At 41.7% G+C, this 12450-nt stretch overlaps 1 protein-coding gene across 7 annotated transcripts in view; it reads right to left on the reverse strand.

Annotated features, from left to right (window-relative positions):
- The window catches only part of LDB2 (LIM domain binding 2), a 223380-nt gene that overhangs the window by 50621 nt on the left and 160309 nt on the right, over nt 1-12450 (reverse strand). For all 7 annotated transcript variants that reach the window (XM_059817498.1, XM_059817496.1, XM_059817497.1 and 4 more), the window contains exon 3: nt 3195-3367. In XM_059817498.1, coding sequence (XP_059673481.1) covers nt 3195-3367 — 173 coding nt within the window. The remainder of the gene's footprint in view (nt 1-3194; nt 3368-12450) is intronic.

The following is a 12450-nucleotide window of genomic DNA, read 5'->3' on the forward strand; positions in this document are numbered from 1 at the left end:
CCAGCAGACACACTCTAATCAATGCCCCCAGCACAGATGGTCTCCGGAGGATCAACAAGAAAGAGGCTGGCAGGCATTCAGTATATCACGTGGTTGCTCTAGACTAGGCCAGGAAAAAACTAAAAAAGAACATTTCTCAAACTAACCAATAGCTTTTTAACCCCTTCACTGCACTTACTAATTGTAGGAATTTCAGCTGCTCACACCTATGAAAACCAACTTTGGTCCTGTGCCTTATTGCTCAGAGTCTCGCTCTCCTAATGCCAGGCATCTTTTAAAACTGTTCCACTTTTATTAACAACCATTTCTCAAACCTGACTCTGTGCTTGAAAAGAAACCCAAAGCTTATAGAAATCTGTGAAATGCCTGAGATTGTTAGTGAGGATTAAAATCACTGAGTTTCAAGGGCTTCACCTATAAAATCCAGCTGATGGCCCCACTGTTGGGCGCAGGAAGAGAGCGGTTCGAACACGGGGTGCTCACTGCTCCGGTGGTGAAGGCAAAGCTCACCTCTTCCAACCCATCGGGAAATACAAATAAACATCGCTAACTGCAGAAAAACAGTCTGCCTACACATAAAGCTGGAGTGCCGGTAAACACGGTGAAAACAGAGACTTAGGAGGACTCCTAAAGCTTTCCTTTACCTGGAGGAAAAAATGAAGCATCTGCCAGGTAAACAAACATGGTAGTTAGGACTTCAGTCTCTTCTTTTACCACATTTAATTCATACCATTGAACTGTATTAAATTCTTTATAGGATTTATTTATACCTTGATAAAACAATTTTAAAGTGTGTGACACTTTACAAGGAGCTTTTGCCCTCTAAAGACAAGCTGGACTATTCATATTGTTACTGTTAGGCATGTTCTAGCCATATTTGTTTGGTAAAAAACTGGAAATGCCATTTTATATATTCGTCCAATACTGCAGTATGCAGTGAGTTGCTCTAACTAAGAAAATGTCGAAATGAATAAAACGCAGCTGTAGATTCCTGATTGTGTATGTGATGAGAACTGTTTCAGTCCATTGTATTAAAAGTCAGTAAATTTGTAGCTTACAAGTTGTGAAACTGAAACAGCTATTAACAAATATAGTTAGTTTGTATTTTTGCATTAAAAAAACCAATCCTGGTAGTTTCACTGGGTCAAATTCAGACATGATCTAAGGAGCTACACTGTCCATTGGAGTGCTGCTTATTATGGGAGGTCTGCTTGGTTCCACCACCAATGCTGTGAGAGTTAGGAGCTTACCTTTGGGTACAAGATCTTTGCCCTCAGTATCTCTTCTAGAAGTTACACATGCACAGCTGAGACAACATCGGCTCTAACTTATTTCTGAGAGAGTAATATATTCTTTTCTCCCTTAGTCCACCAACTACTGTGCTTTATTTCAACTTTGCTCTTACTAACACAGTCATATTTTAAACATACAGCCATTAAAAACCCCTTATTTTTCTCCTAGAATCCAAATCACAACCCCACCTGAACTTTTCTACTGGGATACAGAGGTTTATATTGGAATTCGCAACAGAAACATTAAAAGCTGAAGCAGACCATGCACTGCCAGGGCTGCAGTGCACACGGAGGGTCTCACTGTGCACAACAGGATGGTGCTATGGGAGGCGACTGTGGCCCCCCTCACATGAGGTGTGCACCCAGCCTGGTCCCCGCTGTGAGTCTATCTTCGACTTGCTGGATACTAGCCTCATTTGCAAAGTAACAACACTGTAATGTGCTGTTATAAAAAGTAAAATAAACTAATTGAATCGAGAAAAGTGTGTTTTGTTTACTGATTAAAAAAAACCCCTTTTATTTGCGATTGCATTAAAGCTGTCACAAAGGGAATTGGCAGAAATCGTTTTAGGAAGCTATGCAAAGAAGCAGCTACTGTATACCCTCGTCACATCCTCTGCACATGGCCGGCACGTACAACTCCTTGTGGCAAATGTACTACCTAGGAATATCTGGTCTCTTTGCATCTCCCTCTCTCTCTCGGGTTGTGTCCGTGTAAGTCACAGGGGGCTGGAGTGACAGAGCTGGAATAACATCATTAAATGCACACCTCCCAGCTCACCAGTGCTCCGCACACCAGCGGCTTCCTCTCCCTCTTCTTTGAGCCCCACTCCAAGAGCCATGAAGAGGTCAGGGAAGACACTACGAAGGGATGGGACTCACATACATGCTAGAACAGCATAAGCCACGTGGGCCCTGGTCATGATGCAGTCAACAGCCAGTGCCTTTTTTGACTCTAAAACCTCCATGGTCCTGCAGGCCAAGGGCAACATGGATGGGTTAAGTCCTCCTGTTGCTGCCTCTCCTTTTGTGCTTTTCTCCATGCGAAGGTTAAAATTCATACAGATGAACAGGTACAAGATGGAAAATCATAATTTCCTGTCAATTTACAAAAGGTTACAGTTCCATTTTGAAAATCAGTTTACTGATTTTTTTTAATATAAGAAAATTTTTGTTTTAATTTGTATTTTCCACCTTTTTGGTACAAATATATGGCACTCAGTATAATTACAGGACTAGAAGTGGCCAATGCCAAATTACTGATTTTTTTTAATATAAGAAAATTTTTGTTTTAATTTGTATTTTCCACCTTTTTGGTACAAATATATGGCACTCAGTTTAATTACAGGACTAGAAGTGGCCAATGCGTGAAGATAATTCACTATCAATTACAAATATTGAATATTCACTAACTGCCTGATCCAGAGCATGTTTAAATCAATTGACTCCTTCCATTGACTGTATTAAATCACTATTTTCCTAGAGATTTATAGTTCTTGGACTGAGTAAGTATCAAACGTAAAGCATACCATCCCGAATGGTAGGTATCAGCAATGTGAAATCTCATTGTTGCATTAAAATCAAGCCCAGAGAAAAGGAGATGGGCAGGTTGAATTTAATTCACGCACAGCTGAGGGTTCTGGCAACCTGGCATTTCGTGCTTCTCTTGCAGTCTTTCTGGGAGAATTGCAGAGGATGCCCACAGAATTTTCCAGTCACGTAATGAATATAGAAAATAGTAATTAAATGGCTTCAAGGGCTTTCAGTATTAGAAATAATCTCAGTCTACCAGAAAAATGCAACAGCCAATAATTTTCACCCTTATACACACTGAAAAAGAAAAAAAAAACCCCAACAAAAAACCAAAACCAACAACATGCTTTATTGAGTCTTCCCTGTTACCTTGGTAAACATGGGTTTTCCATGCTGAGTGACCATGGTGCATTGATCACAGTCCACTGTGATGGATGAGTTGTGGTATGACTCTTTTGAGTGCTTGAGAATGTAATACAGGTCTGTTACACCTCCTTCAAAGACAGTGCTAAAATAACGAGGAATGAGGGTCCTTCCAATTGCTGTGAGGAAAATACAAAGCAGAATTCAGCAAATGCTCTAGGTTATAAAATCTCAAACCATTTGCTAACAGAACATGAATAATTTTAAGCGCAATGAAATCAAACTTTCATTTAATGAATATAATACATGTTCTCTGTCTGCTGTAGAAATGAAGTTGTGCCTGCTCCCACTGAAATCAATGAAAATGGCTTACTCCATTCAGAGGGAGTGGGCTCATCTTATTTAATCTTTTTACACTGATGGTGAGTTAGTCACTCTCAAAACCATCTGCAGGGTTTTTTGTCCCAAAGTAATTATTATACAGAAGGCCACATGGTGTCAATTATGACTGGAAGTTGGATATTACTCATAAATGTATAAATACAAGTGGTGAGCATTTACAGAAATATACTCGTCCACCGAAAAAGGCAAAGCACATTTATATAGGGCGTTTGTGTACACATATATGTTTGTGTGGGGGCACATGTATATTTATATATATCCACCCACACATACACACACAAAGGTGCACAGACACTCTTGATTGAGTAAGAGGGCTAATGCTGAGATATCCATCTCCTGGGGATTGAAGAAGGACCTGAGAATGCAATACATGTTACACAATATATGACTACCCACAGGTCTATCTGAGATCTCTCTTTAGACCAGAAGTATTTATGTCATAGGCTAGAAAGTCTGAGCAGATGCCTGAACCAGCTTATATGCACTACTTAAACCCCAAACTATGGACTCAAGGTACCCAATTCTGCAATACTTACTCAGCCCAAACTCTCACTGAAGTCAAACCTCTCACTTCAATAGCAGTTTCAGGTAAGTTCTACAAGGTCTAATTCCAAATACGTAATAGTAATATTGAGCTTCTGGGTGTATTTCAGATGCACAAACTAGCGGAAGCACTGACATCAAAGGCAATTATGTCGTATGCAACTGATGTTTTCCATCTCCTTTTTTACAGATAAATTTGGGTGCAACCTCAAGCCTGGTATGACAGAACACTTCAGTTTATAATAGACCAATACTTCCATACCCAATGACTCATTGCTTTTCATGCATTAATCAATCCACAGTAATTTTGAGTGGTGGATACATAGAAATTGCCCTCATTTTACAGAGGGAAAAACCAAGCAATCTAAACTGTGTTTTGGAAGAATGAGATAGAAAAGTCCCCATCAACAGGCAAGATTAGAGTTTATTAGTTCCTAATTCTTACTTGTCTATGAGGACTATGTAGTGACTCATGCCTCCCTCATTTGCTGTATACTTTTGAGAGTAATTTCTAAAAAAAAAATTTTCATAGGAATTTTGCCAACATACGAACAAAAGCTCCTGACCCTGAAAATGTATTTGCAAGTGGGTATTGTAAATTAAAAAGTATGGCGTTTCCACAGTAGTTCTGTGAAAACTGTTTCTGCTCTGTGCATTACAAGGTGGAATATTGCATGTGCAGTTATAATGCATATTATATAATGAAAATAAACAAATATAGAAAATTAGGACTTGTTAAAGATTTTGCTGTTAATATTAGATATTAATGTAATTTAATGTACAAAAATACACCACAGTCTCTGGAAGTGGCTGACAATTCAATGAATACATTGAATGACTGTTCTATGACTCTAGCTCCTAAAAAACCCCACCCACTCACCATGCATATATTAATTTTCTACAGTCTTTTAATCTAATTTAGAAAAACTGAAGTCCAGTGTATCAGCATAGGACTCAACTCAGGCTTTAACTCAAATTTTTCCATGTTGGTATGGTATATAGTAAAATGTGAAATTTAACCATCAAGTTAATTTCTTGCTCCCCTAAGGCTAATTAGTGCAAATTAAATTTCCTGCTAATCATCCTAAGCAGCAAATGTGTGATATGAAAATCCAGCATTCCTACTGATTGTGATAAACCTCTATTCACGTGACTTATGCACTGCATAAATATGTTGAAACTATTTTAACTGCAGTTTATAGACCGTACCCAAAGTAGCATGGTCATATGGTGCTGCTTTTTGCCTTGTATTCACAACTACAACACATTAAAGAAGGCTAGAAATATATTAAATATCTTGTTCTTATTACTTTTCCCAGTAAGCATTGTCTATATTTGCCATAGGGATATGCTACTGTGAACAACAAAGTGGGGGACCAAGAGGATGAAGAGGAATAGAGCTACACAGAAGGATATGCCCCATGGAACCTGATTTTCAATGACAGATGCACATGCAGGTCTTGTCTGTCTGTAAAGCTGAAAATAGCTAATGCAAATGTCCAGCATAAATGATTATAGCTAATATTCACCTCAGGAAGAAACATTCATGGAAACTTGTATTAATAAGCAGACCTGTCCTTGGCTCACCATGTTGCCTTGCCACAGAAGACTAAAGCAGTTTCAAGGTTTTGGTTCTCTTCCTGAAGCACTCAATGGCTTAAAAAGATCATTTCATTTCTAGGATAAACATGAAACTCTCTACAGCATTAACAAAGTTATTTGTGCAGGAGACGGTATTTCCAAGAAAACAAAAGGCTGTGGAACAGCTCTTGTAAAGTCTAGGGATGATCACAAGCTTTGTGCATTTTAAGTGCAAAGGCCTTTACCTTGATTTTTTCTCCTCCAAAACTTAATTGTGTATATGAGCATTCAAGCATGTACGTGTGCTCACCCTCAGCTCTGCTGCATGCATACATACAACCCTTTCCTTGGCAACATGGCAAATGTGCTTTTCCTTCCCTTCTTGCAGTAGATGGACATGCTCAGGTGTGGATGTACACGCTCCATCTCTGTCTGCCACTGTACGTCTCAACAGGATTTTAGCAATAGCATGTATCTTCTGCCAGAGTCAGCTGAAGGCTACTTCCTAGGAGGACTCCAAGTCATGTGAAGGCAGGACTGTGGGACAACTTGATACCTGCAGCCACTTCAGGATGTAGTTTAGCCATCCTTGCACCAGAAATGCGAACTCACACCTTGCAGAGCACAGAGCAAGCCGTACGCTAACTTGGTCGGGGTTTGCAATTCCCCAGAGGCAGTCACAGACAATAATGGCAAGTATAGTCTAAATAGCATATGGTGTAATATCACACCAACAGGGCCAAACAAAGCCTTATATGCTACTGCCACTGGAATTTCTTCATGTTTTAGAGCTTGGCTTTTAGTCCACAGAATACACTTTTAAGAATGTATCTCTGTGCATGGTTTTGTAGTGCTCCTCCCTCCCACACCCCGCTTCCCTAAAGGAGCATCATATGGATACCCTCAGAGCCAGCACACAGATTTTTGCCACAGGAGCTCCCAGCGTCGGCATTTGCAGTACCAGTTTGAGTATGGTCAGACTCTTGTAACTTCCTTTTCTGGTGTCAGGGCCCTGAGAGCACCCCTGCTCCAGGGTTGGGCAGCCAGGCAGATTTTCTTTCCAGCTTCTTGGGGGAATCCTTGCCCAGATGCTGCAAGGCTTTCTGCCTACACCCTCATGGAGTTCCCTGCAACCAGGTCTCCTTCCAGTCCTGTCTCCTATCCAACTGTTGCTCTCTATTCTTTCTCCAATCTCTTTGCTCACCTACCCCCATGGTCCAATCCTCCATTTTCTCACCTCATGGTTGGTTGCTTTGCATCAGTTATCTTCCAAGTTCACTGTTCAACTCCCAGGATCTCCCTGTCTTCTCTTCTCTCCCCCCTCCTCGCATGCTGCCCCTTTTTCTCTTGCTCAGGGAGGCTCATTAACCCTTCCCAGGGAGGCTCATTAACCCTTCCCAAACCCACCCAATTTCCTTTCTCCTTACATAAACAGGCCCAGCTATCTAGTCTCAGTCTCCCTGTTCTCCTCCACTCTCCCCAAAACACCAGCTTCACACCCACTTTCTCGGTACCTTTCCTACCTAGCCAGGCTGCCCCAGCTCCCTGTCCCAGGCTCCCTGCCCCAGCAGTCTAAGCCCTCCTTCTGGATCTCAATTTTGTGGGTTTTTTTTTCCCAAAGATTCTCTCTCTGCCCTTTTCCCCACTCTGCCTCCTGCTAAGAGCAGATTCTTTCTCCAAACAAACCCCATCTCTCCTTCCATCCTTCAGCTTCTCATCCAGCCAGGGACCAGGCAAGAAGACCTCTTCCCTCTGTGTCCACCACACAGCCAAACATCTCCTTGTTCCCTGTGTTTTTCTCATTGACTTCCACTCTCCCTTACTTAATCATCCTCCATCTTCTCCTTTCAGCTCCCAGTTACTATTTCTCTCCTCTCTCCCACATCAATGTCATCTTGCCCTGATTTATTCACTTCTCTTTTCTTTCCTCCTCTTCCCTCTTCTTTCCTCTACATCAGGTCAAGTTGCTTCCTTTGCAGGGCCACCTGGATCAGAGGTGCATCCGCTGGGTGTGCAGGAGAAGGAATGGCCTCCTGCTCTTGCATGCAGCACTGGCTGAGCCTTCCCCGCGGGCTTTGCAGTGGAAATGTCTGCAAGTCCACATAGCCCTGAGCTGCAACATGTCTAGTTACTCTTTGCAGTTGGCATCTGGATAGCGCCATTGGGCTCCTACAAGGAGCCTCACTATGTTCCTGGGAAAGGGAGTCCTTGGAAATTTTAGCTGTCAAACTCTAGTAAAACCTGCACTGAGTACTTGAGAATGAGTGGGGTTTTCCCCCAAAGATTTATAAATTTGCTAAATTCAGTCAGTTTTCCAGAAAGAGGACAAAAGGGAAATCCCTGCCACAGAGGTGAGCAACCCTACTCCATAGCATACAAATTCTTGGGCATTTAAAAAACAAAGTGGCAAGACTTTTCTAACACAGAAAAAAGAATATTTTTCCATTTTGGAGGAAAGAAGAAATCCTTTTTGGCTTAAATAAAAAAGAACTAGCTAAAAGCAAAAACAATTTCAGCTTTATTGGGTCAAGTTTGGCAAAATTATAAATAAGTAGAAAGGCAGCCTTTTAACGGGACTTATCAAACAATATTAATAATAGATGCTGTATCATCTGCCTGCAAGAATACATTAGAATAGCCATGACTGCAGATGTTGAGGCTCTGAGCCCAATATTCAAGCTAAGGGAAGCAGACGTAGGTTCATACCTGCATCTATACAAATAGTAACAGGCTCTTACAGTCACATTACCCAGAAAAGACCTTTTTCTAGTGTGAAATGTGACACCCTGCATTGTAAGATACTGGATATACTAGAAGGAAAATTCATCTGCCTCTCAGCATTCAGGCATTAATTCCAGATCATGGAATGCTGCTTCAAATTATCCTTTTGTCCTGGGCAGCATCCTTCATCTCCAGCTGCGTATCTGAGGATGTACTGTTTCCCATGAGAAGCAGGCACTGCCCCTTAACATTTGCTTCATTTCTGCTAGCAAATCCCCAGATAGCAAAGCAAACTGACAAAGATCAGCTGGATTTAGCAACCGGTAATAGTTATTTATATGAAAATGTCTATAAGAAAGGCATATCTGAAGTGACTCTTTTGCACAAAACATAATGCTGTCATCTGCTGGGATGATGCACCTTTAGCCTTGGCTTGGCTACACATGATTTTGTATAACTTTCTGGTGGATCAGAGACGTAAAAACATTTTAGAACTGGAGTAAGACAGGCAGATTTGTGACACTCCCCCAAATATGAGCCATCCAGAAATCAATTAATCACAGAATCACAGAATCATTAAGGTTGGAAAAGACCTGTAAAATCATCAAGTCCAACCATAATCCAATCTATGAACACAGGTAAGAAGCTTTATAGGTCAGTAACAGTTATATTATATATCATTTCTTAAGCATCATTTGTGAGGCATTCTAAAGAAAAGAATTAAACCATCTGACATACTAAATGACCCAAGGCCTGCCTCTTGGGGAGGGACGCACTTAGGTCACGCTCCTGCTTTTTGGCCTGGGCATGCAACGATGATGATTAGGGTGCCCTTCTGTCATCCTGATCCTAGCAAACATTATTTTCATTCTGTCCTTTCATTTATTTCCCCTTTTAAATATGTTTGCCTGAGTGTAAAATGCTTTATTCTGTCAAGAATATGTTGAAGTTTAGAAGTATTTTTCCATCCCAAACTGAGCCAAAAAAAGTCCGAAGATCTCTAGGTGGGAATGGCCATAACTCGTGAAGTTCATGAGTTTTGCAAGCCTCAGAGTAGCTATGGGTGGAAAGCCAGTTAAAAAAATACTTTGTAATATAATTGTGGTACCACGACACACCACGTGGTGGTGATGGTACTGTTAGGGGTTTTTTTCCCAAGGAAGATTTCAATGAAACAGAAAGTAAACATGTTTTTCTAGTTCTGGTAGTTTTTCTAGTTCTGGAAACTGGCATTATTTGTGGGCTAGGAATAGAAGAACGCTTTGTCCCTTTGTGTCCCAAAGATAGGCTGTCAAAATCTCAAAGCCCTCTCTACAGAATGAAGGTTCACGGCCTCTTTGCAGATGAAGGACTTGATAGCAAACCCCTCCTTCCTCACTGAACTGCTCATGTCTTGCCCTTACGGAAGAAGTTCTCAGGGGCAGAGACTTGGATTTAACATATACATATACACCATGTAAGATAACTGCCAAGTTGGTATACAAGTGAAACAATGGAAGTGTTAATCAGTGAAATAAAAATATTGGTTTTATTGTTTTTTGCAGCTCTGAATGCTGTCAAGTCTTATGTCTTCAATTAGAGCTAGGATATAAAATAAGTAATAAAACAGACACAAATATAAAAACATAAAATATAAAAAGCCTTTAAAAGTTCCACAGAATCAGCAACAGGGTGAAAAAACCACCCTGTGCCTGTAGCTTAAAGGAGCTCTGTCTGGAAGCTGTGGTGCAGCCTGCAGCTGATTATCTCATCAACACGCTATATAGGGATTTGAGGAACTCCACTGGTTGGGGCTATGCGGTTTTTTGGCTCCCAACACAAAATGTTGAGCTGTCCTGTAAAGTGCTAGGCAGCCTATGAAAGTCTCTTGCTTGAGAGATTATCACAGTTGGATCTCAGTAATTAAATGGAGATGCTACAACTGACTCTCGCTCAGCCAGATGTAAGGGCTAGTGAAGCCAGGAGAACACTTCCCATTGATTGCAAATGAGCTTGCCCAAGAAGCGCAGAAGCCTGAGCTTTCTGTTAATTGTTAATTGACATCTGTGGGCATGGCTAATTGAAATCTGTGTGGGCCAGAGCTTGGCATGTTCATTTACATATGTTTTTTGTAACTGAAATAAACAAATCAGTACACACACAGCAAAACTTCATGGAGTTACATAGTGATGCCATTGCTGTTATTCTGCCTGTAGTTCTATTTGCCCAAATTTGTCCCAGTGAAATAGCACATCAGGTGTGTTCCCTCCCAGGACACAGTCCATCTGGCTGGGATGTGGAGGGAGGAATCCCTCCATGAAGCTGGACAACAGTAAAGCTCCAGTTTTTGGTACTGTGACTTGCTCTCTGGAAGACCTGCAAGGCAGGCTGCTCGTGGGAACACCCCTCCACCTTTGTAAGACCTTATCTGCTGAATGGATTCAAACCGAAACAGCATGAATCTGTCAATTCCCAGGAAAAGCTACTGTTAGATTTGATAATATGCATGAAAGGCAGTGAAAAGACAGTCTAGTAAGTCCAAATTCTGTCTCAGAGACATGTGGGCCATGTTCATTAAACCACCCACAGGTATCCAAGGCAGAATCTGGCACACACAGGCCCATCCTTTTTTTCTCCCTATCTAGTGGGTAAGATTGGGCTCTTATTTACACTACTTACAGAAAAAAATTATAATATATGAATAATTTCCACTTACAGGAAATTTCTAGTTATTTTTACAAATTAAATATTAAGTAAAATTAAATGTATTATTTAAAATCTATTACAACAGTAGTAATAATATATTACAGTATACTAGTGTACTATTAATAGTAGTATAGTAGTAATATACTATATTGTATTTAAACATTCAGAAAACATCCGTATAATCTACAGACATTACAGATTTTAAACTCCATGAAGTTTGGAAGACAGTGGAGGTACTGCCTCCATATTGGTAATAAAGCACAGCTTTTTGAGGAGTAAAATTAGCTGTATATGCATTCTTCCTAGAATCTTCTTCATCTACCTAGACTTTAGTAAAGCCTTTGACACTGTTTCCCACAGCATTCTCCTGGAGAAACTGACTGCTCATGGCTTGGATGGGTGCACTCTTCGCTGGGTAAAAAACTGGCTGGATGGCCGGGCCAAAGGGTTGTGGTGAATGGAGTCAAATCCAGTTGGTGGCCGGTCACAAGCGGAGTCCCCCAGGGCTCAGTTTTGGGGCCGGTCTTGTTTAATATCTTATCGATGATCTGGATGAGGGGATTGAGTGCTCCCTCAGCAAGTTTGCAGATGACACCAAGTTGGGAGGGAGTGTTGATCTGCTTGAGGGTAGGAAGGCTCTGCAGAGGGATCTGGACAGGCTGGATCGATGGGCCCAGGCCAATTGGATGAGGTTCAACAAGGCCAAGTGCCGGGTCCTGCACTTGGGTCACAACAACCCCATGCAATGCTACAGGCTTGGGGACGAGTGGCTGGAAAGCTGCCCCACAGAAAAGGACCTGGGGGTGTTGATTGACAGCTGAATATGAGCCAGCAGTGTGCCCAGGGGGCCAAGAAGGCCAACGGCATCCTGGCCTGTATCAGAAACAGTGTGGCCAGCAGGAGTAGGGAGGTGATTGTGCCTCTGTACTCGGCACTGGTGAGGCCGCACCTCGAATACTGTGTTCAGTTTTGGGCCCCTCACTACAAGAAGGACATTGAGGTGCTGGAGCGTGTCCAGAGAAGGGCGATGAAGCTGGTGAGGGGTCTGGAACACAAGTCTTATGAGGAGCGGCTGAGGGAACTGGGGTTGTTCAGTCTGGAGAAGAGGAGGCTGAGAGGAGACCTTAACGCTCTCTACAATTACCTGGAAGGAAGCTGTAGCGAAGTGGGTGCTGGTCCCTTCTCCCAAGTGACAAGTGATAGGACAAGAGGAAATGGCCTCAAGCTGTGTCAGGAGAGGTTTAGATTGAATGTTAGGAAAAATTTCTTCACTGAAAGGGTTGTGAGATATTGGAACAGGCTGCCCAGGGAGGTGGTTGAATCACCATCC

The sequence above is a fragment of the Gavia stellata genome, chromosome 5 (genome assembly GCF_030936135.1).
Source record: "Gavia stellata isolate bGavSte3 chromosome 5, bGavSte3.hap2, whole genome shotgun sequence".
Lineage (NCBI taxonomy): Eukaryota > Metazoa > Chordata > Aves > Gaviiformes > Gaviidae > Gavia > Gavia stellata.